Below are 25,090 nucleotides of genomic sequence, written 5' to 3'. Positions count from 1 at the left end.
TTAGCAATAAGTTTTATTTAACAATAATTTGAGGAAATTAAATTTGAGTTTTGTTAAAATATAGTTTTACTCATGAGTGTAAGACTTTAATCAATGCTTAATTTCCCCTGAAGGAGGCTAATCTTTTCAATTTATGTTGTAAAAATAGTTTGGACCACTAGATGTCGCCATGGGCGCTTAATATGTGCATTTACAGTTTACAAGAAATTCACTAATATGTATACACACAGTTACCTTCAATAAATGCTTTCGGATGAGGCTTACTTTCCACATCAAAGACGTCTTATTAAAATAACCTTTAAACATGCTTTTTATGAAAACCATATTTTTTGTACCATCAAATGTTTTTTTATAGGTTTGATGTAATGTTCTAATTTTATGTTATGTTTTTCTTTCTGAACCCCCCCCGCCCCCCCCAAAAAAAAAACAAAAAACAAAATCATCACGATAAAGAGAAATGAAGTTTGGAAAATACCAAGAACTATAGGCATGTAGATCCTGAAATAATCTTTTCAATAATATTCTGACTTATTCTGAAATCTTAAACAATCTGCTAACAAGAGTCTTAGCATAAAAAAACAAGAATTTGCTATCTGTAATTAGCTTTTTGCATTCGCACATTATTTCTTTTGAACTGCGTGAATAATCCAAATAAACCGTCTGCCTCCACTCCTCCTACTCTATATGATCACACTCACTGATATGCTGTGACTCAGACTTTCTCTGCAACTCAGTTAAAGCTTGAAAACTTTCTCTGACAGAGACCGCCTGGGGGTGATCCTGAGTGGGCTAAAATATATTTTATACTACACAGCAGCCTGTTTTTAGTGATATTGTTCAAGCCCACTGATTTGTTTGTATACCAATAGGCTGCTAATCTGATCCAAAAAGTCTAACTTCTTAGAAAACTAAAGCATTTTCAAAAGCTTCTTTTTGTTGTTCTGTCTAAGGATATGGTTGTGAGTAATGAAATTTTACTTTAAATTACTAAGTTACATCCTATCATTTACTATAACAGACCTATTGCACATTTACAGTGAAGGGGTATCTCCAGTCTATCTCCAGCCGTCTGTGGGCCAGACATAGACACCCCTGGACAGGTCACCAGTCAAAACACTGTAACACAAAGATACGTAGGACAAACAAGAATGCATGCACTCTGAAGATCACACTCTGCACAGCAATTTAGAGTGATTAATTACAGTGTTATGTGCATGGTTTTGAACTGTGCGAGGGAACTGGAGTGCCCAGAGAGAATCTAGGCATGCAGAGACAAAATACAAACTATACAAGCCTCGACCGGGATTTGACATTAGTGGTAGCACGTGCATCCATGTAAATGTCTTTTTCAATCATTTAACCCAATTATTTTCTAACTTTTATAATAAGTACCATCTCAGTAAACACTACATTTTCTAATCAACATTTACAATCAATATTTAAACAATATGCTACAAGACCTGGATTTTTCGCCCATCAATTATTGTCTGACTTCCTGAGACTGAGTTGCTAGGGAAAGAGATCAAGTAGAGAAAACTATCTCATTCTTTTGGTCATGTTCTACATGTCCAAACGACCCTGACCCTAACCTATGGTCAGAACCCAGACAGAGCAGGAAACTGACAGCTTTTTGTTCTTTCTCCAGCACAACAATCTGGAAAGTGTGAGCATTACAGTCGTCACAGACTAGGCGTCAATCTCTCTATCCATCTTCCTCTCCTTTCTACCATCATTTGTGAACAAGACACTTGAACTCCTTCTCAGCTGAGACCAGCTGGCTTCAGACAGAGAGAAGCAGATTCTCAAAACATGATGAAATTAAATTAATTTACTTTTTTAATTTATTGTGATATAATTTTATTGAACTCCAAGACACTGGTACTTTTATTTTTTTTACATAGGCATAAAAGGATGCAGAAACTGCATCCACAAAGGTTAGAAAACGCCACATATGGTGAGTCTATCGAAAACTGAAAATAGGACCCATTTAAATGTCTGGGTCGTTGCAAGCTCTCAGACATATTTGGCCTTGCTGATGTGCAAAGAGAGACTGAATAGATGCATTAGATTGTTGTCAATTTTTGTATAAACTCGTTTGTCTCTTGCCTGAGGTGTTGAATTGCACATTATGACTTGCAGATTTGTACCATCCTCAAGCCCCTTTCTTCTTTTTCTGCTTCATTTATGCAGGAAGGTCAACTCTGCCGACCTACCTGCCTTGACTGTGAATTCAACCTGAAAAAGTTCAGCAATTTCTCCATGGGTAAAACACTTTGGGTACATTTTTTATTTAGTTTAATCCTAGGATGAGAAAAAATGAACAGATAATTTTTTTACTTAATCAACCAAATTTTATTGAAAAATCTGGTAATGTTACTTATTACTTAACTAACATTAAGTAATAATGTTAGTAGTTAAGTTATAACTTAAGTAGTTAAGTTACTGGTTAAGTAATAACTTAACTACTTAATGTTGTTGGAAATATGATTAGTTAAGTAATAACTTAACTACTTAATGTTAAGTTATTAGTAATAACTAATAATGTTAGTTATTACTTAACTAACATCACCAGCCTTGTTTCTAAGTACGGATAAATGAAAGTATTGTTCTTATCATACCTGCCATCAATTAGTGTGAAACTGAAGAACCTTAAATAATGTCCAATAGTTCTTGCAAGTTTTTTCTGGCATTGGCATATTTGTATCTTTTGGATAAAGCTTCAGTTTGTGGAATAGTTGCAAAAGTTACAAGAAACCGACAAGAAACCTCCTACAAAAAATAAAATACACAAAAATAGAACTAGTGTCAAAGAATAAAACATGAGAGGATGGTAATTTTACATGAACATTTCTACAACTGTGATGAAGAAAGCTGTAGAAATGTTATGCTGTCAACTTCCAGGATTAAATAAATAAATAAATAAATAAATAAATAAATAAATAAATAAATAAATAAATAAATAAATAAATAAATAAATAAATAAATAACATCCTGGCTTGAGTAAAGTCTCCCATAAACTTGTGATAACTTGTTACTGTCTTATGAAACTATACTCAAACTTTTGGGCCACAGCACCGAAAGCTCTTGCACTAAAACATCAGTCCACCAAACTCACAGTGTCAACCATCAGTGAAACATGATGGTAGCAACGTTATGCTCTAAAGTTTTGCTGGTTTCTTTGCCAAGGATGTGATATCCTCACAATCATAAATCTTTGGAGAGCTTTTATAATGTAGAGACTGTAAATACTGCCAAACCAAGCAATTATTTCTGATAGATGAGACTGAATGCTTATATGTTTTGAAGATGCATGAACCAACATCGCTGTTCATCATCTGTGGACTTTTATAATGCCAAGCCAAACTGCAGTGAAAAATATATTGTCTATTTTTGATTTGAAGTCATAGTAGTAAAGCTTCAGATAACCACAATAACTCTGAGTTGGCTGCTGTGTGATGAATATATGACTCAGTTTCTCTCTTTCTCTCCCTGTCAGTTAATTATAGGATGAAAGAAAAAAAAAAGAGGCATTACAATAATTGCTCAAATAATTTGCACTGAAAGCAGCTGTGTGCTTCTTGATCATCTAAGATTAGCCCATTTAGAGCTCTCCTAGTGCAATTTTGTTGTTGGAAGTATGATTTAAAAAATCTTATAATCCTCCAGCTTTATGGGTTCATTATGCTCCCACATTTATGGTTGGGGTCTTGTAATTTTGCCTGTGGGGAGATTTCTGTTGCCATGCCGATGGTATAAACCTGGAAATAATCCTCTCAGATTGATTGTGCTTAAACATCCTCTTCTTTTTTTGTAAATGAAAGCTGAAAAATGAGGTTTGCATATATTGAGCTACATTATTAACCAATAATTTCCCTGACACAACTTTTCCCATGAATTAATTGTTCCTAGGATTTTTTTTTTTATGTATGCTGCAGTTGTCACTGTCAAATACATTTTTGTCAAATACCAAACTATGACTTTTCTGACTTCTATTGGTTTGAGCTATCGGTTTTAGACAGAGAACTGAATGCAGCACAGTATGACTGTGTTTAGCAGCCCGTTAGTTTCTTGTTAAACTTTCTTTCAAATGCAATTTTGTCATCTCACTGCAAATCTTCTTTTTTAAAATACGACCTGCAGTAGCACCAGTTGTGTTGTTTAAAAAAGAAATATGACTCTAGCAGTGTGGTGTGGTGGTGCCTGGTAGCAGTAAAATTATACTGTACTGCCTTAGGGGGCAGTCTGCAGTTACGGGAAGAAGGGTCAGTCAGGGTTGATGAACTGCATGTGAACGTCATCTCATCAGTCACTGTTACTCCTCTGCTTACAGTATAATTAATGTCAACAACCAGCTACAAAAGTGTCACTGTAATACATTATTGTAAAAAGTAAACTGTATTTAAATGATTGAAGTTATTCATTTATATATATAAAAAAATACTTTTTTAACATAAAAGCTGTTTTCATTTTTTAATTGAAGTTGAATTTTCTGTATGAAATAAAGTAACAGAACAATTCAAAGGTCACATTTCTTCTATTGACAAGAAGTCAAGAAACAAGGAAATGTATTGACTAAATAGCTACCTTTCTATACTATATCTAAATATATACAGACAGACAGATATCTATCTATCTATCAACCCATTCATGCACCTACCCAATTTTCTCATCTTTCTGCAAATTTTATTTTTTTTATTTTTGTTGAAATTGCATACTTTTCTTAAAAACTCTGAGGCTTTTCATAATATATTTTGTAAAAGTAAAATTTGTTTAATATAAAAATCAACAACAAGCCCACTTGTATTAGTTCTATTTAATCTTGCAATGAGTTTACTTGTGTGGGCCCCTTGAGATCAGATTAAGCTGTATGCGGCCCCTAAACCAAAATGTGTTTGACACCCCTGAATTAAAGGCTTTGGTAGACTTCTTTAGAGCTGAATGACTGATGTGGGGATTCAGCAATTTAATTGAGATGTATAAGAATGGGATAAAAGTTGCAGGATAGTGGCTCTTTAGGGCTAGACTCTGGCATCTATGCATTAAGAACATAATCAAAGATGTGTCTTTAGGTGAGACTGTGCAGAACTTTGGGCAGCAGCAATTATTTTCTGTTTTCTTTGTACATGTCTGCAGATTTTCTTCTCAACAGCTCTGATCATGTCTCAACACAACTATCATTTGTCATTGCAAAATTGTTGCAGGAACCTTTACTGTGATAGCTGTTAACTACTAATATCAATGTCCTAAGCAAAACAAATATCGAAAACGACCGAATACACTGACAACAGTAGAGTGTAACAAGTAAAGGCCATGACTTTCTATGCAATCGCTATGTAAAACATGACTTAAAAGAAATTCGACTTCACCATTTAACACCTTAAAATTGGACCTCCGTCTCTTTATGAAGCTCCTGCTCTTTCTGTCTCTCTGCCTTCACAACCTTTCTCTGTCAAGCCTTTAACAAGGTTTTTACCAGTGTTGCACTGAGAAGTCGCTCATATAATGAGCTCTGTGGATACCCAGTTCCACCAGGTTTGCTAATTGCTGCTGTCGCTAGTCTGACAGAGCTGAAGGGATCATGGGGGTGACTCCCATTAAATTGTGTTTTTACATCTGACGCAACATGTCTTTTTGATTATCATTTAAATGTTCATTTCTGATTATCAAAAAAAAGACAGAAAGTAAAACCATGTATCCCATATGTGAAACACCTTCTGTTGATCTATCACATAAATTCTCAAAAGAAACTTTTGAAATTATTGGTTGTAATTAGAGCTGAGCAATTAAATGATGGCAACGCATACGGCAAAATAATTTTTTGCCTACAGATAAATGAGAAAGGGTTATTATAGACCTTCACTATACAGAAAAGATTACTAGTTAGTGAGATAAAATGTAAACGTGGCACTAGGTACACATATATATTTTTGCAAGAGACTTTGCAGACTTGTGAAGGTCTTAGTTTAACACTATAAGTTTAAGGCAAAGTAACATTATGTACTTGGCCAATCTCAGTTGCTGTTCTCGTTCTTATACTTTCTTCTATCTGATTTGGGATGAACTGCTGAAGTTACTCATCCCAAACATGGAGCCAAATATTTTCAAAAAGTCAATGTGTAACCTGAAAATAGCACTTCCCTTCTTTACTGCCCACCAACTATTCTTGAGTCTTGTTGAGAGGCTTCCCCTTCTGGTGTACCTGACCAGGAGCAGCTGTGGATGTCGGGATGTCCGGGTGCTTCCCGACATGTAAGCAGGGAATCACCATGTTGACAGCCCCACTTTGCACTACAGTTTCAGTCATCTCACATTATGTCTCCTTGTTAATTCATGCTTGTCACTTGTCACCAGGGAGGATGAGGCTGTTGGGACTTCTTTGGATGTCAATATGGGATTACTGTCTTCTTAAGACATCCCATCCATCTCACTGCTTTTGCTTGCCGCAGGTGAACCCCCTGCACATTGAGGGAGCATGAGGTAATAAGAACGACAAGCTGTAGGACGTAAGCAAAGGTTGGAGGTTAATGTCTTTGGCAGATGAGCTCTCAACAAGCTGTGACCCGTATTGTCAGTAATAGTATCACAGAAAAGCAAGAAGAGGCTTTTAGGGGTTGTGCCGATCAACCACAAATTGTGCCACCATGGTATGTAAACAATTTTATCTGTTGTCCAGTCAAGGCAATTATGTGAACACTTGACTACTGGATGATAAATGCCAATATTTTTGGATGGTTGTAATGCAAGAGTGTTTGCAGAACTCATTCTGAGGCTTCTGAAAAAACACTGGTTTGGTATTTTAGAGCAAGACTTTTACTTTCCTAGTAGTCACTATAATTAGATCAAACACTCTAGAACCAATAGCGGGAATGTCTAATTGACATTTCTCACCCTTTTTGGTTAGGAATCACCTCATATTTCAAAGCTTGCAGAACATAAACAGAGCCATACCCTGCTCCTGCTATATTTAGAAAACTCAAACCACCACTGTTATGTAATATGGAATGTATGCGACCAAAATAAGAAGCTTGGGGCTTCTTTTCAGTGTGAGCTATTTGCTGCTGCAGATCAGTGACCTTTGAGGGGGAAACCTGCCTGAAAGCTGAAGAGCTACAGATGGGCTTAACCCAGATGATCATATGACAGACATGAAGTGAGGAATGGGGATGTTTGCTAGATTAATGATCATTCCAATTTTATAAGGAGGAGTGTTGATGGCTTTCAGATGAAAAGACACATTGTGAGGTAAATTTATCCACTGAACATCTGAAAGACATAATGTATTTTTGTGGGATTAATGCACATAAGCTGAAAAAAATAAAGCAAAGAAAGCAAACAATCAATCATTTAGTTTTTCAAGGTATATTCGTTCAAGCATTCTTAATAACTTCAGGGTCATTGATGTCTCTGAGCTTTCGAAGTTCTCTGCCTCTTCATGTAACCCCAGACTGACTGATTGACTGATGTTCAGACTGAGGTTTTTCAGGGTACATATCTGTTGCAGATACTTTTGGTCGCCGAAGATAGAATTTATGACTGCCTGTATGCTTAAGCTCACTTTCTTGCAGCAGTTTTGAACATACCTCATCTGCACTGCAACGTATCCCAACTGGAATTTGAGACATTCCTTTAACCTTTTCAGTAACTGTTGCAATAAGATAAAACGTATAAATCAATGTTAAACCTATGAATACCTGATGTTCAGTGGCCCTGAATGACACTCATGTACACAAGCCCATCAGTCATGCCTACGACAGTGACGACAGCAGCGTCGACCAACAACACATCTCCCAAATTCCCCCTTAACCTTGGATTCAAGATGCTTCCTCTGACGTCAAGTTGGTATAAAAGCTCTTTTTTTTTGAGAGGCAAACTCATTAAAACAATGTTAATTCTTGAGTTTAGTGTCTATGTAACCGGGGAGACTCTCTAATAGTCAATGAGAGTCATAAATCCATCCAAATGTTGCCTCCATTGTTGTTAGGCATGCTTGGAGTGAGACAAAAAAGGTCACATCACATGTGGACCAATTGGTATGAGGAGTTCTCAGAGATGGAAGAAAAAAAAAATCCAAGGAAGGAAAAATGTGGGAAGAAGTTTTAAACACACATTTTAAGATAGGTGGAAAAGTTTAGTCCAAAACTCAAACAAAAGAAACCTCCAATCATTCTATGGCTGCTTTTGTTAGCGTAATTAACATTTAACATGGTTTTCTGGGCTTTGAAGAAACTTTATAATAGCTTAACATAAAGCTTCCTGTAAAATTCTCAGATTCTCTGTTTGGACATGTTTTTTTTTTCCCCAGTCGCCAATGTTTGAAAGCATTTGGGTTCAAAGCCATTCACTTGATGCCATATGACAGCAGAGAAGAGGAGGTGTTGTCGTTTGTGTCCTGCCCCCTCCAAAAGCTGGAGGTATGACATCAACAGCAATAATGAAAGCAGCTCATCAACAACTGGATACCGGGGCTATAAAAGGAGCTTGTGGAGTCCAGTGCTTATCATAACTAATAGGAGCTAACCACCAAACCAGACTGGCTGACTTAAGAGACTATAGCACCATATTTTATCTTTCATCACACTGAGGAGAAGGAGGCAACTCCACCACAGGTATGTTCATTTCGACCCGTCAGTTCCGAATCAAGTGGAAGCCAAATGCCTTAAATCCAATAGGGTTACTCTTTTGTATCTAAGAACAATAATGCTTTGTATTTCAGTGTATGATATACACGTGAAGCTAATTCTAAGATTTAGGGGAAAGCATGGTTTTGAAAAAGTCTATTTGTTTCAACAGGTTGTAAAGGTCAACATGCAAAACATGGACTTTAAAGTTCTTGTAATCTTCTTCTGTGTTGTACACCTTTCCATTTACTGCCAAGGGCGTCCTCTCAGGTAATTGCGCCGGTTAGTTAAAATTTTGACCCACATGATTAAAAATAGTATAAAACTTTTTTGTGCACTGACAGACTATTACTGGAATGTTAATGCTGCTATTATGATGATTCTGCAGTAAAAGGACAGTGAGCGAAGTGCAGCTCATGCACAACCTGAGACACCACCAGCAGGTGCAGGAGCGCCGCGAGTGGCTGCAAACCAGGATCCAAGACATCCACAATGCTGCGGGCCGGCCCAGCAGTGGAGACATGGAGGGCTGGAAGAGAAGATTACATCCTGAGGAGTTGACCGAGCTGACACCAGAGGAGATAAAGGAAGCTTTGGACTTTCTGGAGAACCTCCTCAAATCAAAGCAGTGATGATTTTTTTCTTTATCTATTTTTTTTATTATTATTTGACAGCATTCACATAACATTTCCAACATCTTAGTTATATTCTGCTTTTGAGTTTATTTCTTATTTTATTATTTTTTTTACCTGTTTTTTATTGCTTATTTATTCAACTTTATTTATGACATTTTTATTTATGTGCCTCTGTTAGGCAGATCTTCTGCTGTAGCTGCACTTTTATTGAACGACTTGTTTTTTTTTAAAAAAAAAACAACATGAAGGAGTTAGTCTGAACTGGACCAATTATGGTTTTGGTTTTTTGTTTTTTTGTTTTTTGTGTATTTTGCGCAGACAAAGCCCTAATGTTGGGTTTATCAAGGTTAAATGTGTAGCATGCATGTTTCCTACTCATTAAATGTTTGATATGCCATCTGATTGGGCTAAAACATAGTTAACCCACTGTAGATAGCCTGATAAGCTGTACTTAAAAAAAATAAAAAAATTTGTATTTTTATATACTATAACAATGCCATTGTAAAGCACAATGTTGTGTTTAAAAGATGAGTCTATAGTGATATGAGAGAGGTAAAATAAATTTTTTAAAAATCGTCCTTTGTTTGTTTGTCAACCTTATTTAATTCATTTATTAGTTGAATTAGAGGCAAAAAAAAAAAAACAAGAACAAGAACAGGCAAGAGCCAAGCAACTGAAAAGGAGTGCCTTTCAGAGACTAAACAAATTTCTCGCGATATCTTAAACGTGAATTTCACACCAAAACAAATCTACTAGCAAATAGTAGTTGGTGTAGGCGACGATTTTCAGAGGAAAACCCTGAAAATTTTGTCTTCTCCGCATTTGAACTGATGGATTATTTAGCTGTTTAAGTAGCCAGTAGATACGTCAAACTGGAATGTAACTGCAGAAGGTGAGTAAATGATGTTTTTAACTCTTCTTTATAGTAGCAGCTAGCTAACGTTAGCAGCCTAACGGTTGTGAATGAAAGCTTAGCGCTAATTTAAGCTAGCAAAATAACACAAAAATCCTCTTATCTGCTGTAAGGTTTGTGCAAAATTTGAGGCGAAGTATTTTTTATTTTATTCTACTCTCATGATAAATTTACATCTAGCGAAAGAACGCCTACATTGTTTTCTATTGGACAACTTCAAGCATAAGAGGGAATGTTAGCATTAAAGCGGATATACAATAAAAAGGTAAAGGAAAAGTCAAAAAGGACAGATCAAAACGTATACATATCCTTTTCCTCGATGTGCTGCCTCATATTTGGAAGCAGCTATAAAAGCGAGTTACTTTCCCAGATAAAATGTCAGAGCTCATCGTTTTAACGGAAACATATAAGACAAAAATATTCCATCCAAGTTCGAAAACACATTGTATCATCTATTGGCAAGGAAATATGAGATGATGGCAAAAATAATAAAAAAATAAGCAAATTCAGATTTCAGTTCAGGTTGTAAATTTTTTTTTGTTGGTAATATTCACTGTATTTTTGATCATTTTAATGAAAAGCCTCTATTTCTGGCTTTTTCAGACTGTAAAAGCTTTGACAGACTCTTCGTTTCTCGATGTTTCGCAAAAGTCATAGAAATGATTCTTTGTGACTTTTGAAAGGTTGTCTTTGAGCTTTTCCTATTTCTAGCCCTTACGCTTGATCATATATAGCATATTTTACCTAGTGTACTTGGAAAAGTTAGAAAAAATATGCAAGTGGAGGACAACATAATTTTGAAACCTGCCAATCTATCCAAACAGTGCTTAATATGGGCCAAAAAAAGTTGTTAGTGTAATACCAGAATTAATTAGGCATTTTAGAACACGTTTTTAATTAAGACAACAAACTATTTTGTGTCTGTTAAAGTGTGTTACTGTAAGCATTTTATCGATCTGTCCAAGAGAAATTAGAGTAAGTAGTTTGTTTTTGTAATGGGCTGCTGTAGCAACCAACTGCTTAAATAATGTTTAACTTTAGAATTGCTTATTTGGTTTGTGTAGATATTAAAGGTTAAGGAAATTCGTCCATCCATTGCCCATATTCACTTATCCATGTAGGCTATCTTCAGCAGTCATTTGATAAGATGCAGTCTCTGTACTCAGAGGATTCATGTCGAGATTTGTGCTAATCTCCTATCTAACATGCAGCTCTGTTTGAGAAATAATATATTATTTTAAAATTCGGATGGGCAAGAACTGGACTAATAATAATACACGTGAATTTATTTGTCAGATATAGCTAAGCTTTCTGTGACCCTGCTAAATGTGCTAACTTTAACAGTAATGTTGCCTTTCTTTTTGTGGGAAATCTTGCAATTATGAAACCTTTTACAAAGTGACCAAATTACTGGCATTTTGTCCTTGTGTGCACAATTATGCATGTGCACATGGATACATATTTACACAATCATGCATAAGGACAATTGTGTGCTTCCTTGTCATTTTATTTTTTGCCCTCTCTCATCCTTACTTCTTTCCGTATCTTTTCTTTCCTCGTTTGCTTTAAAAATGGAAGTTTTATCAAAATCTTCTATAAACTCAGAGTGAACTTTTCTATTGTGTATTTGTTAATGTACATAAAGGTGTGAAATCTTTGGAAAGTTTAGTCTAACAAATTGTAGTTTTATTTAACATGTAAAGTGTATAGCTATTATACTCAGTGCTATGAGATGGTGCCATGTGTGGCTAATTCACTACTTTTGTTGTCAAGCAATAGTACCTCATGCCCCTTTAGCTCTCTAAGCATAGAGAACACTGATTTAGCTAACGTGGTTCTACATGTAGTCAGTTTTTTATTGTATATTTGTACAGCCTTTTAGTCCTTTATCATGACACTTTTCTCATATAAAGGAATTTATCGACTACCTCTGTACGATTACTTAAATAATTTCACATACAACATAGTTCACAATTTATGCTGACCTTCCACATATCTCTCGTTCGATTAATCAATATTTACACGCAGCTGCAATAAAGCGCCCCAGGAAGACGCAGAAGACTCCGAAGCGGCACTTTACAAAGAGTCCGTGAAGGCAGCATCGTTCTGATTCAGTCTAGCACGCGGCCATTCACAGTTTCGGGTCCCTACGGTGACTTTGATTGACCAGCCGGAGCGTCTCCTTCGCCTCGCAGACCTAAATCAAGCTTTTTCCGATTAACCCGGTGTATTGTTACCAGCCAGTTAAAGTCCGACCTGTCCGCTCTAAACGATGCGGATGAAGTTGGAAAGTAATGAGCGATGATGCTGAAACTGCTGGCAAGCCCGCTTTGTTCGGAGGAGCGCAAGGCTTTTGTGCCGCTGTCATCCCGCAGCTTGTTCCCTGCTGCTTTGTCTTCTCGTGGCCCGGTGAAAACGACCGGTACGTGCACGCTCTTTTCAAAGCACGGAGTTTTTTTTATTTATTTTTTTATTATTATTATTTAGCTCTGTCATTGCAGGATGTGTTGCCAGCTGTTAGCGGACCGCTCTTTGTTTGTGAATAACTACAGGAGCGACCGATGGAGAGCCAGCGACCCGAATCCCATCCACCACGGGACTCTCTTGCTTTCTCTGTTGTACAGCAAGATGGATGATTCCATAATGTGACAAATTTTGCTTTGGATTTCTTTGTGAAAATACATTATTTTTGTTGTTATTTGCAGTTGAGAAATTGATAAAATCATCCCCATTCTGCCACAGAGCAGCCTCTTTGCCTTTGCCCATTGCTGTGTCAGTGTCAGCAGCCCCTAAATAATTGATTGGACCCTCAACCCTCATGACTCTCACCCTTGTGCTTTTAATAGACTGCCTGGGCACTTTAAATCTTTGTCTAAGATATTCTGTCTTTAGATAAGTGTATGAACTTGCTCTACCTCAATCCATTGCCTTTTAAAGCACCTGACCTAACCTTTTTGCAAAAAGAAAACTAAGAGAACCAAAACTGTCACGTCTTTTTTTTTTTTTTTTTACCCAGCAGTAAAATATTAGAAAGAAGAAATGTCTTTTTCATTCTGGCAGTTTGAAATCTTGGCTGCTGGAGACACACAATGCTGTGTGAAAGATGAGAAGATCTGCATGCCCTCTGTGGAAAACTACCTCTTCGGTTCCTTTGTTTCCTCCGTCCTGCTGGTCCTAACTGCAAGATCCGCATGTTTGGTTTGCCTCAATTTGGGATAAAAATGCATTTATAATTTAGAAGTCGTTATGTACATCATCACATTCTATCACTTCTCTGTGTCAGTGATGAAAATGATGCAAGAAAAGGTACACTTTTCATTATTAGTCTCCTTTCAGAGGCTTTACCTGCATGGATCATAGCACACGCTGAGGTGCCTACATGTTTTTGTGATCAATCTTTCCATTTCCTTTTTCATGTTTACCCTTGCCTTCAAGGACAAGCCAAAAAAGAACGCACTGTCTTGTTTTTTGTTTTGTTTTGTTTTGGGGTTTTTTGCCCAAGATTAAATGCTGCCATTGTGAATAGAATTTGGATATATTTTAAGAAATGTTCAACAGTAGTATTTGTGGCTTACTTTGTCTTAAGCACTGAAAAGGAATGTGGTGAAACGAATAAAACTCTGTGTCTTGGACTGTATAGCAGCGGTGCATTGTCTCTACGCCGAATTGTGGGGCTTTTATTTTGTGATCAGCTTGCTGATTTTGCTTCATCACAGTTTTTTCCTGTTACTGTTGTCCGCGTCTGCTCACCCAGACAGTTAACCAATTAGCCTCTCGATCAATCTGGTATCCAGTGCTCAGATGGTTCTCTCAGCAGCAGCAGCAGCATCCCAGCCATCCAGCACAATTAGAAATTCCACAATATCCAGGAGGCATTTTTCTGTTACTTAACTAGTCTTTCAGGCTCAGTTGAAACATACAGGTGCTGCTTAATTAGTTGGAATAACATGAAAATATTTTTTTTTACATAATAAATTATTAACAAACAACAAAAAACCCACTAAACATTTAGCCTACTGATAACTTTAAAGCATTTATTTCTGGTAATTTTAATGATTGTGGTTAATAATTAAATCCCCCAAATTTACTGCATCCATGTACTCTACAGTATATGAACTCTGTGATAATTTTTTTCCTCTCAGATTTTCCTTCAGTGATTATCCTTCCGCACTATGATTATCCTACCACAATTTCTTCCTTCCACTAAACTTTGTATTAATACGCTTGCATATAGCACTCTATAAACAGCTGACGTCTTTTGACTACTGTTAAATCTACAATCTCAATATCTATTAGATTATCAGACATAACTTAACATTTCTGGGATTAAAAGTCCATGTTTTGGTCTCATGTTGTATTCAGATTTTTTACCCAAATTTGAACTTTTCCTTAGCTATAAGTGCTAATGAAAACGCGCTTATTGATAATAAAGTTCAAATTTAACATAAGTGCTTGAAAAATGTCATTTTGTTTATTTTTGTGTTTCACGTTTGGAAGTGAATTACTAAACTAATGTTTAAAGACTAGTCTCATTTGTTGAGAATCACCTGACAATGGCTAAAGTTGAAGCAAACTTCTGTTGTTTTTTTTTTTTTTTTTATGCAGCTACTGAACATCTTGCATGTTGGGAAGTACTATTTTTCTTTACTGTGCCTAACGCGTGATATTTTGGTAATTACAAAAGTGCGTTTATTTAATACAGAGATATTCACAAGTAAAGTAGGAGAGTTCTGGCTCTGTATGCCCCACACCTCACGCTGTGTCCATTTGTCGTCTCCCCGGTTTCCCAGTAGATAGTCATCATATTTCATTGCAGCGTTTCCCATGAGAGCCAGCTTCTCTTCATTACTGAGACCTGAATGTGTTTCTGCTGTAAAAGCCCTGTACTGCTGATTAAATTATCAGCTACGCTGTTGCACGGATGCTGAACAGGATACACTAATTAACACAAACACAGGAAAGTAGTTTATTATAACAAGATAATTATATAAATGTTTTGCATCAGAGTACACCTCCTTGTAAGGTTGCTGTTTAATACAGACATGTTTGGTTTTACTATGAGATGCCAGATTACAAGCTAATATCTGGTAAGTGTTGCAAATATTGGAGTAAAATGGTAATCGCATACAAATTGCTTTTGTTGGACATGCTGTGTTAAATTGGAGCTGCACTGTTTAGTCATTCGATGAGTCCTCAGAAAATCAATTGGTAACTGTGCTCACATTGACATTTTTGGTGATGGTATTTTGCAAGTGGACATTTTCAGCCTCCATTATGTGAGGATTGTGTGTCCATTTTAGCTTGTTTCTCTTTCTCTAAATGATTTGTCTTTAGAATGATGGTTTTCCACAACAAAATATTTCAGAATTCCTATAGAGAGGATACTGCATGTGCAGTGAGCCCCTTTGAATAAAATATCTGTGAGTATTTGGACACAAATCATAGTAGAACAAGCTCCACTTGTGATTCGTGAAGCTGTGCGTATAGTGACCGATCATTGTTTAAAAACAATCTGGTGTTGATAAGTCTGTGAGCTAGAAACAATTTTAAACTCACAGTTTCATCGCACTATTTACTAATATTGCAAGAATTTTTTTCATTGAGCTCTAACAGGGTTCCTTTGTTTGTGTACTCTTTCTCCCCACAAGTGAGCAGTGTGGTTTGTCTGGGTCGGACTGCGGCCGCCGGTTGCAGTGCCATCAGGTCAGGACCATGAGTCTGTACGGGGCCGGTGCCAGCGGCGGGGGGATCAGCGGGTCTGCCGGTGGATCCCGGGAACGGGGATTGGGAGGAGCAGAACATTATAGGGAACAGCGACGACGCTCCAGTGATCGCTCACGGGACTCGTCACACGAGAGAGGGGAGAGCCAGCTCACGCCATGCATCCGGAATATTACTTCTCCAACACGACAACATGGTAAAAAAGGAAACAAAAAAACCTGAAATACCCGAGAATACTCAGTAATGAGTGGCTTTTCCATCATTATTGATCCGTTTTCCTCCCACAGATCGCGAACGCGGTGACGGAGGCTCCTCCTCCAGATCATCCAGCCCACGTCCCCCCAGAGTATCTCATTCTTATCCACATGTAGGAGGAGGTCTGATTGGGGCACACATACCACGGCCCCTAGGCCCCTCTGGCGTAGACCACCACGCCAAAATGTTAGTCCCAGGATCCTGCGACATGATCGTGTATGACCTTGGTGGCAAAGAGCATCGAAGTGGGCTGCGACCAGGGGAGAGAGTCACTCTCATTGTGGACAATACAAGATTTGTGGTGGATCCTGCTATCTTTATAGCTCAACCCAACACCATGCTGGGCAGGTGATGACCACAAGACCAGTGCAATAATCTGTGTGATGAGTGAAGTCGGAAAAGGGTTGCTAACCATAGATGATGCTCAATTAAGAAATGTAATACAAGCACACTTTTATTTCTTTGATTTGGTAATTGTCCATTTGAGCACATCATATTTAAAAATCTCAATATTTGGTTGTCCTTTTTTTTCTGAGTATATGAATGAGATTTCATTTAGATTCTTTTTTTCCCCTCATGTTGGTGTTTTATGAACGAAGCGCGTACTCTATTTGAATCAGCTCTGTGCTTTCAGGATGTTTGGTTCCTGTCGGGACAACAATTTCACTCGGCCCAATGAGAAAGGGGAGTTTGAGGTGGCTGATGGCATCAGCTCCACTGTGTTCCGCGCCATCCTGGTGAGACTTTATACAGAATGTTCTGCTTTTTCTGCCTTACTTTCTGCTTTCCACTTTTCTCCTGCGTTTCCTCACTTTCCTTTTTTTCTTGTCCTCTACTGCGTTCCTATCTTCTATCATGTTTTCTTTCCCATTAACTCGACTCCTTCTCTCTCTGTCCAGTTGTCTTTATTTCCTGCCTCACCAGACTTTGTCCCTTTTCTTGCTCCAGTTCTCCTTAAGATATCCCAACTTTTATGTATTTTCTTGTTCTCCCTGCGGGGGAAAATGAGTTCCAGCTCATTCTGCTGGATAGCCTCTGATGTTTTATTCACGTACATCCGTTCATTCCTTCTATCCAGCATCACTTCTTTCTTATATAATGGTCAGTATAAAAATATATTTTGTGTTAAAAGCCTCTTAGTGATGGACATATGTAACTATTGATAGATCAGATTATTTATTTTTCATAGTTTATTCACAGAAATGTCTAATTTCAGACTTGTAGGGAGATCTGATTGGGAACTGGGTGACTTTTCTTGGAAATAATGTCTGAAGACATGCAGTCTGTGAAAGCTGTTCACTTCTTTGAAGTGCCATGGTTTGTCAGACTTTTTTTTTTTCTTTTGCCAAAAAGTGTCAGATGAATTAAGTGAAGCGGTCATTTCTAATTCCAGAAAACAAATGTTAACATCATACAGAGATACCCAGATCATATATTCAGTGCAAGTACAATCCGAGTTAAAATTTTTTTATTTCTTTCCTTTTTATCCCTTTTCCAGGAAAAAAAAGTCTACATCCGTCTGGTCCTATGTTGAAAATGAATGGTCCTGTAAACCAAATAACTGATTGTGCCACGTTTGGCAACAACCATCAAGTATTTATGATAGGTGGCAATGTCTCTTTCACTTTTTCTGCCCAGAAATGTAAATGTATTCTTTTGTTTGTATCATTGTTTTAATTCAGCCATATTAGAGGGGTTTTGAGCACATTTGCCAAGGCATCACAGTTAGATGCAAGTTAATTTTGTCCCTTTCAACCAATCAGAAGTGCTGATGTGCATCAGACGAGGACATCAGACCTTGTCTTGCTAGCATTAATGTTAGGACTAACACTAGGGTTGTGTTAGGGATAACCACAGGGTTAGGGTTAGCTCTAACCCTAGCCATCAGTTCGTGACCTTAAGCGCTCTTGGTGGAAGTAGTGTTAAGACCTGGGTCTGCTTTGCAGCTTCAGGACTGGATGACTTGCTGTAGATGATGAAACCATGAATTCTGCTTTTTAGGATTAGACTTAGCCTGTATGATTCTGATGGTTTCATCAGTAAGCAAGTCATCCATTCCTGAAGCAGCAAAGCATCCCCAGGTCTTAACACTACTACCAGAATTTGTGACTGACTGTATGTTAGTTTTAGTCCAATTGTAATTAGACTACATTTGGACTAAAACGCCCTCCACATAGGCGTTGATCCGATCTACCGAATATTTTCAAATGGTTAGTATTATTTCTTCATTCTGTCCCAAATATACCATTTTTGTCTGGTCTTCTTTGTGTCTTTTTCTTGCGCCTGCAGCAGCAAAGAAAGCTAATTGGTTCATGTCCATCATTATGAATGAACATAGAACCCATCTGTCAAAAAATGCAGCACAAAGAGGCAAAAAAGATAAAGCCACATAAAGAAAAAGTTTGTCCTCAATCATTTCTGGTTGCACATTTGATTTAAGATTCACTCATCTCTCTCACATTAACATGCCTCAATAAAACACAAAGCATGTACGCGGTCGTACAGTTTGAGATGGAGCTGCAGACAAGTGCTGAAAATATCATTAAGTTTTTGTCCAGCATGGGCAAATAAGAATCAGTCACTTTATGACGACTTTGACAGGATGGAGTATTTTTTTAATTACATTTTTGGTATTGACTATATCTTACAAAGATGTGTCCCAACTTCAGAAATTGTTTAAAGGCTGGTCATCTCAGCATATGACAACTTTGGACTTAAGATTGATTATTTCAACAACCCTACAGTCTGCTTCATGTTGCTAAACAGGTTCTCCTTCAACAAATGGAGAATACTAACAGAGTAATGTTAGTATACTACTAACTGTTAGTAATGGTAAACACATTTGCATGGATTGTGTCCTATGGTGACGTGGAGAAACAAAGACATTGATTTCCTTTCCTTTCTTTTCCATGATGTCACACAGAAGGCGTGTTTGAGGTGTTGAACATAGCAGAAGCTTACAAAGCCATGACCTTGTCCCAACTTCAGAAATTGTTTAAAGGCTGATCATCTCAGCATATATAAACTTCAGACTTAAGAGGCAGAAACGAAACGTAATATTTATCTGCTGTAATTATTTTTGGCGTTTAGCGAACAGAAGTAAATTCAGTAATCCTAGTTGAGCTAAAACGAAAAAAGGTTTTGTCTGATTTGTTGCCGGATGGCGAGGGGCAAGGTTTGTTTTTTTTTTTGTATGATCTTTGTAAGTATCTGGTTTAGCTGGGAATCTTTAGACTTTAAGGAAAAATAATGAGGCACATTCAAATGAGTGAGGCAGAGCAGGAAGTGGGTTGTGCCAGAGCTTTGTGTCTTGTTTGCCCGGAGCGTCTCCTCTGGTTACCATCAGTAGAAACTCCTGGGAGAGTCTCACTGGGAGCAGGAAGGGCATAGTGACATCAGCAGCTTTTGCTTTCATCATCCCCCTCTTTTTTTTTTGCTCTCTTTAGACCTCCTCTTCTCTCTCTCTCTCTGTGACGTTGCTTTTTTTTTATCACTCGCTCTCCATCCCTCCCCCCTCTTATTTCTCCCTCTGTTCTCTCTCTCTGCGAGCCAGCATTAATAATGGCGTCTTGTTTTCCCTCCTCCGCTCGAGTGCGCGCATGACCGTCCTCCTCACTGTGTGTCATTATTTCTCCGTGCGCATGCTTGCGCTGGTGAAAATGGCAGGATTACTACAAGTCGGGGATAATCCGCTGCCCTGACGGCGTTTCCATCCCTGAGCTCAGAGAGGCATGCGACTACCTCTGCATCTCCTTCAACTACAGCACCATCAAGTGCAGAGATCTCAGTGAGTACACCACCTCCTCATCCTGCTCAGATGTTTCCTTGTGTGCGTAAAGCTGCGGAGTAATATAGTTTCTGTTTTTGTCCGTGCGCAGACTTCGGTGAGTCTCTTGATCCTTTTGTAGTTGTCGTATCCTCGGGTTAAAATAGAACTTGTTTCTGTGTCCGACTCGGATGTCATGAGGTTAATCATGAATTCACTATGAGATTTATATCTATATTTAGTGTCTGATGTTGTGGACGTGCGAAATTCCTTGCTTGTGTGCACAAACTTGGGCAAAAACAGGTGATTGATCTTAAGAGTACCAAAGAACGAAATGAAAAGTCAAAACAAATCTGTTTCTGCTTAATTGCCGTCTGCTTGCATGCACATTTTCTGCAGCTGCAGCATCCCACATGTACATGGAGATGTCAGTGGGATATTTTGGTTGAGAAGGCGCTCGTCAGTGCTGCTTGTTTGTGTGCGAGTTACGTGGGTGGAGCAGCTTCAGCGCTCTGCTGCTGTTTGCGCCTCTTAAGTAGGCCATGATTAGCTGTGAGATTTACTGCTTATGTGGGCCAAAAAAAAAAAGCAATCCATATTTTTAAAATTGGTTTTAGTTGTGCAGTGTGATCTCATACTCTGTGTTATTGACATCAGTTTCTGATCTGAATATTCACACTGAGATTTTCTCAGAAAACTTTCGCTTCTGTTTTTTTTAAAGATATTCAATACTTACAAGGAAATGTAGCAGTACAAAAAAAAGGAAAAAAGGCAGGATGTTCTGAATGTTAAAATGGACACAGTCACATTCAAGCAGATTTTATTTGGGTCAAAACTGCAGTCCTTCCAGAAGGTTCCAGTGGTTAGCAGATCCTCTGAAGATTTTCTAACAGTGGATTTTTACAGTGAACCTTAAATCACAGCTGGTGTTCATGAAACATTAGGAAGCGCTTTATAAACAGTTAGAAAGGTTAGTTATAATCCTGTCTGTTCATCAACAGACAAGGTATAACTGTCTGTTAATGACAAACAGTAGTTTAAAGCAGTACTTTCTTTAAACCACTGCGATTTTATGGTCAGTAAATAATTTTTTGTCAAACTGCCTTTGGTATATTTGTTTTTCCATAACCATAAATATACAATATAGTGTAAATTGTCTTGTCCATAAAGCCTTTTTTTTTTTTTTGGAACATGGATAATTTATAATTTCAAGTCACTTTAACGGTCAAAATAAGGATGTCCAAGAACTGTAACAGAATTATTAATAATATTTGATTGGCTTGCTGTTCCTTTTTTTTTTTTTTTTTTTTCAGAGCGATTGTAAATCTTTTTATATATCAAGCATAAAAATAATATTATGATGTAACCAAATTTTCATGCTTGTTGCTGATCATCATGGCACTAAAAAACAAACAAATTTTTGAAAGTTTTTATTTTATATTTTGAAAGTTGCATCAGTTACTTTTGCTTCAAAGTCCAAAGTGTTTAGTTTCCACCAATGCTCCTGCTAAGGTCTTCACAGAAGTCCTAAATGACTACAGGAAAACATCCAAGCAGTTCTCTTAAATAAGCAGGAATGCACACAAAGCGGACGCCAATTAAACAAACAAACAAAAAAATCCTATTTTTCTAAATATAAATAAATATATTTAACAAAAAAAACCTAAAAGATGCAGTCATATTACGTTCACACAGTTTTGGTGTAATGTGATCCTCTGGGTGCATTTTAGCTGCTCGGTAAAGGATAATCTAACAGACGTGGCATTGGTCCACTCAGGCGCCCTGATGCACGAGCTGTCCAACGACGGAGCGCGGCATCAGTTCGAGTGTTACCTGGAGGAGATGGTGCTGCCGCTGATGGTCGCCAGCGCCCAGAGCGGGGAGAGGGAGTGTCACGTGGTGGTGCTGACCGACGACGACGTGGTGGACTGGGATGAGGAGTACCCACCACAGATGGGAGAGGAGTACTCTCAGAGTAAGATATAGCCTCCATATTGTTACTGCCGGCTGTGAGAAGGATCTGTTAGAGGTCACACTCAGAATTTAAACTATTTTACAAGTTAGTAAATTCTGAGTGTGACCTCTAACAGATCCTTCTCACTAATTCTGTTAACTTGCAAACTAGTTTGTAAACTAGTTTACTAGTTAGCAAACTAGTTTGTAAACTTGTAAACTAGTTTGTAAACTTGTAAGCTAGTTTGTAAACTTGTAAACTAGTTTGTAAACTTGCAAACTAGTTTGTAAGTTTGTAAACTAGTTTGTAAACTAGTTTGTAAACTAGTTTGTAAACTAATAAAGAAATGCCATTGCTATTGCTGTTTCTATTTTTAATCTGTGCAGTCACACACACATCGAGGGACACATTTGGAAGTTTTAGCTGTGTACTTTAAAGGGATGATTGTTAAATCCTGCTGCTTTAATAAAGTCGTCCATTCTCTCTGCAGTTATCTACAGCACCAAACTCTATCGTTTCTTCAAATACATTGAGAACAGAGATGTGGCCAAATCTGTGCTGAAGGACCGAGGACTGAAGAAAATCCGCCTGGGAATCGAAGGTAATTGACTTTTATGGGAAAAACATTTTTTCTGAACTCACTGTTTCTTGGTGAATTTATGGGACTTTTTCAAACTCCTCTGCTGCAGACTCGAGCAAAACCATTATCGTGCAACGCTGAATGTAGAAATGAACTACTTACTGGAGATTTTTGGTATAGTTTAATGACTTTTAAACTATTAGTGTACTACTGGTGGAGATCACTGTGCACCATCTGTAGCTGAACCATACAAAATTCAATACATTTCTCTAAGTCTTGCAAAAACGCTAGATCTATCAGACTATGTTTTGATCTAAACCATCCTACTGTTGCTGTGGCTGCTGGCTGTATTCAAACTCATTTCACCTGCTTGTATTTGTGTTCTCGTTCTGTCGATCGCTAACACAGCTAGTGACCATAAATGAGGATAGGAACGTAGACGAGCGTTAAGCCGACAGACCGGCACAACGCTCACCTCACAGCTCCACAAGTCCTGTTTTCTTTCATTTGTGAACAAATGAGACACTTCAACTCCTCCACTTGGGGCAGGACCAAGTGGAGGAAAATCCAAGAAGTTCAACTGGTGTATAGAATTTTTCAACATGAGTGCATTTTTCCTAACATGCTGAACCGCTGCAGCAGTGGATTTAACTCTGCCTCGTTCCTCACCAGGATACCCAACGTATAAGGAAAAGGTGAAGCGACGTCCCGGGGGTCGCCCCGAGGTCATCTACAACTACGTGCAGCGTCCCTTCATCCGCATGTCCTGGGAGAAAGAGGAAGGGAAGAGTCGCCACGTGGACTTCCAGTGCGTCAAGTCAAAGTCCACCACCAACCTGGCGGCCGCCGCAGCCGACATCCCTCAGGACCAGCTGGTGGTCATGCACCCTCCTGGCCCGCAGGTGGACGAGCTGGACACTCTGCCCCCTCTGGCCAACGAGGCTCACCAGCCGGCGACGGGCCAGGCGCCGGAGAACCACCCAGGAGCCCAGCCGTACGAGGGCCCGCACCAGCAGGAACACCAGAGCCAGCCCCGCGCCAACCAGCAGCCACACAGCGGCGGCGGCGGTCACTGTCAGCCGACGTACCACTATGACCCGGACCCCGACAATCCGTCCCCCTCAGCGTGACGCCGCCCGCTACCACACAGCCACGTTCACTACAAGTGCTTTCGTCACACAGCTGCAGCCGGCGCCGAAGGTTCGACTGGAACCAGGTTGCACAGTGCAAGTTTTCAACAATAAAAGCACCTCTTAATGTGAACACAGACTCCCATTCCTCTTCTTTCTGCTGAGAGGCAAACCGGCACTTTGCCTTCTGCTGCAACACATCACCCAAATCAAGCCGAACTCTGGAGCACATCAGCAGACGCCCTCTCTCGGTCTCAGCTGTTTATCTGACCAAAGGAGCGGCGGCGTGTTAACGCGAAGAGACAAGAGGCTCGTTTTACGTTTTATCGGAGCGTGCGCGGGACCTCCGAGTGGTCGTCCCTGCACCTGATTGGTTCATTTGTTTTCAGTGCCTCATCATAGTTTATTTAATATTAGATGTGAAGATTCCTTTTCCCCTAAATATTTAAAGGCCTTTCTAAAAACCTGTTTTACAGCGACGAGGTTCCACTCCTGTTAACGGTATGTTGTTTTTAAACTCGGCACAGATTTATTGTCACTACTGTGGGCACACAAGATGTCAGAAAAGATGTACATTTTCTAAATAAACTGGATTCCCAAACTTCTGGAAATGTTTATTGAAATAGTTTTTGACCTCAGCGTGCAAACAGAAGACTCTAGAACGTAATTTAAAAATTTTTTAAAAGACTAAAAGCAATAGGAACTGAAGGTTTATAGATTAAAGTGCAAGAGTAGGTTTCAGAATATAAGTACCAGTTATAAATTTTAAGATAAACTTTAAAGAAGTCAGCATGTCTTTTGACTCATCAACAAGACATGCTCACTATCGTATCTGGAAATGGATTCAGGTTCAATTAGAGATCTGCAAAAAGAGGATGGACATTTATTCCCTATCGTTGTTCCTGAGGCCATTTTCTAAAACTGTTTACAACTCCAAAAGATGTGAAACAAGTTACCCAAGTAAGTCCAAATGTCAAAAAAATAAACATGTAGAAAAAAAATTTGCCATTTACAACATAAAACAAATTAGAATCCAACTAAAAGCCCAGTGTTGTTTCATGACTATTAATTTTTTGGGGGGTGGAGGAGGGTTGTATAAACTGCAGGAAATCTAGAAATGTTATTGTAGGAAAAGATGGCTGTTTAAAATATGAATGCCTGCTCTACACAAATTTATTTCAGCCAGTACTAGTGTTAGTCACACACTACTACATTTTCAAATACGGATCCTGCAAAAACCTGAAGAATGACCAAAGGACATATAATTAGGCGGATAAATAAATGGATGACTGACTGGAAGGACAAATGGATGATGGACAGATGAAAAGATTGGTTGTGAATAAATAAACTGGACATATAATGGTAAGACCAATAGGATGGGCACACTGATGGATGGATGTGGATTCACTGATGGTTAGATGGACAAAGTGATGAATAGATTTTTTTACCATTTTTACCTCAACTTGAGAGGACTTTCTAAAACATCTCCACCAAAAGGTGCAAAGAGGCAGATCGATT

The 25,090-nt window shown here is 38.3% G+C and overlaps 2 protein-coding genes across 4 annotated transcripts; both read left to right on the top strand.

Annotated features, from left to right (window-relative positions):
* Nucleotides 1–2,239: 2,239 nt before the first annotated feature.
* Nucleotides 2,240–9,803, top strand: LOC122835405 (parathyroid hormone-like). Of its 3 annotated transcripts, XR_006371304.1 has the most exons (4): nt 2,240–2,263; nt 8,303–8,606; nt 8,791–8,888; nt 9,007–9,135. XR_006371304.1 is itself a non-coding variant. In XM_044124465.1 (2 exons), exons 1-2 carry the CDS (start codon nt 8,806–8,808, stop codon nt 9,248–9,250), a joined length of 327 nt encoding a protein of 108 aa, XP_043980400.1. In that variant the 5' UTR covers nt 8,740–8,805; the 3' UTR covers nt 9,251–9,803. The 3 variants fall into 3 exon arrangements, 1 of the variants encoding a protein (XP_043980400.1); XR_006371303.1 differs by lacking the exon at nt 2,240–2,263 and having other exon boundaries at nt 6,334–8,606; XM_044124465.1 differs by lacking the exons at nt 2,240–2,263; nt 8,303–8,606 and having other exon boundaries at nt 8,740–8,888; nt 9,007–9,803.
* Nucleotides 9,804–12,265: 2,462 nt separating this feature from the next.
* Nucleotides 12,266–24,177, top strand: LOC122834944 (BTB/POZ domain-containing protein 10-like). The gene is made up of 8 exons (XM_044123523.1): nt 12,266–12,588; nt 15,815–16,083; nt 16,175–16,490; nt 16,777–16,879; nt 19,809–19,929; nt 21,686–21,883; nt 22,353–22,463; nt 23,115–24,177. Exons 1-8 carry the CDS (start codon nt 12,461–12,463, stop codon nt 23,570–23,572), a joined length of 1,704 nt encoding a protein of 567 aa, XP_043979458.1. The 5' UTR covers nt 12,266–12,460; the 3' UTR covers nt 23,573–24,177.
* The last annotated feature ends 913 nt before the right edge of the window (nt 24,178–25,090 follow it).

This window comes from Gambusia affinis, linkage group LG08, assembly GCF_019740435.1.
Source record: "Gambusia affinis linkage group LG08, SWU_Gaff_1.0, whole genome shotgun sequence".
Classification (NCBI taxonomy): Eukaryota; Metazoa; Chordata; class Actinopteri; order Cyprinodontiformes; family Poeciliidae; genus Gambusia; species Gambusia affinis.
Note: the sequence above shows the minus strand (reverse complement) of the source record. Positions and strands in the feature narration are given on the sequence as shown.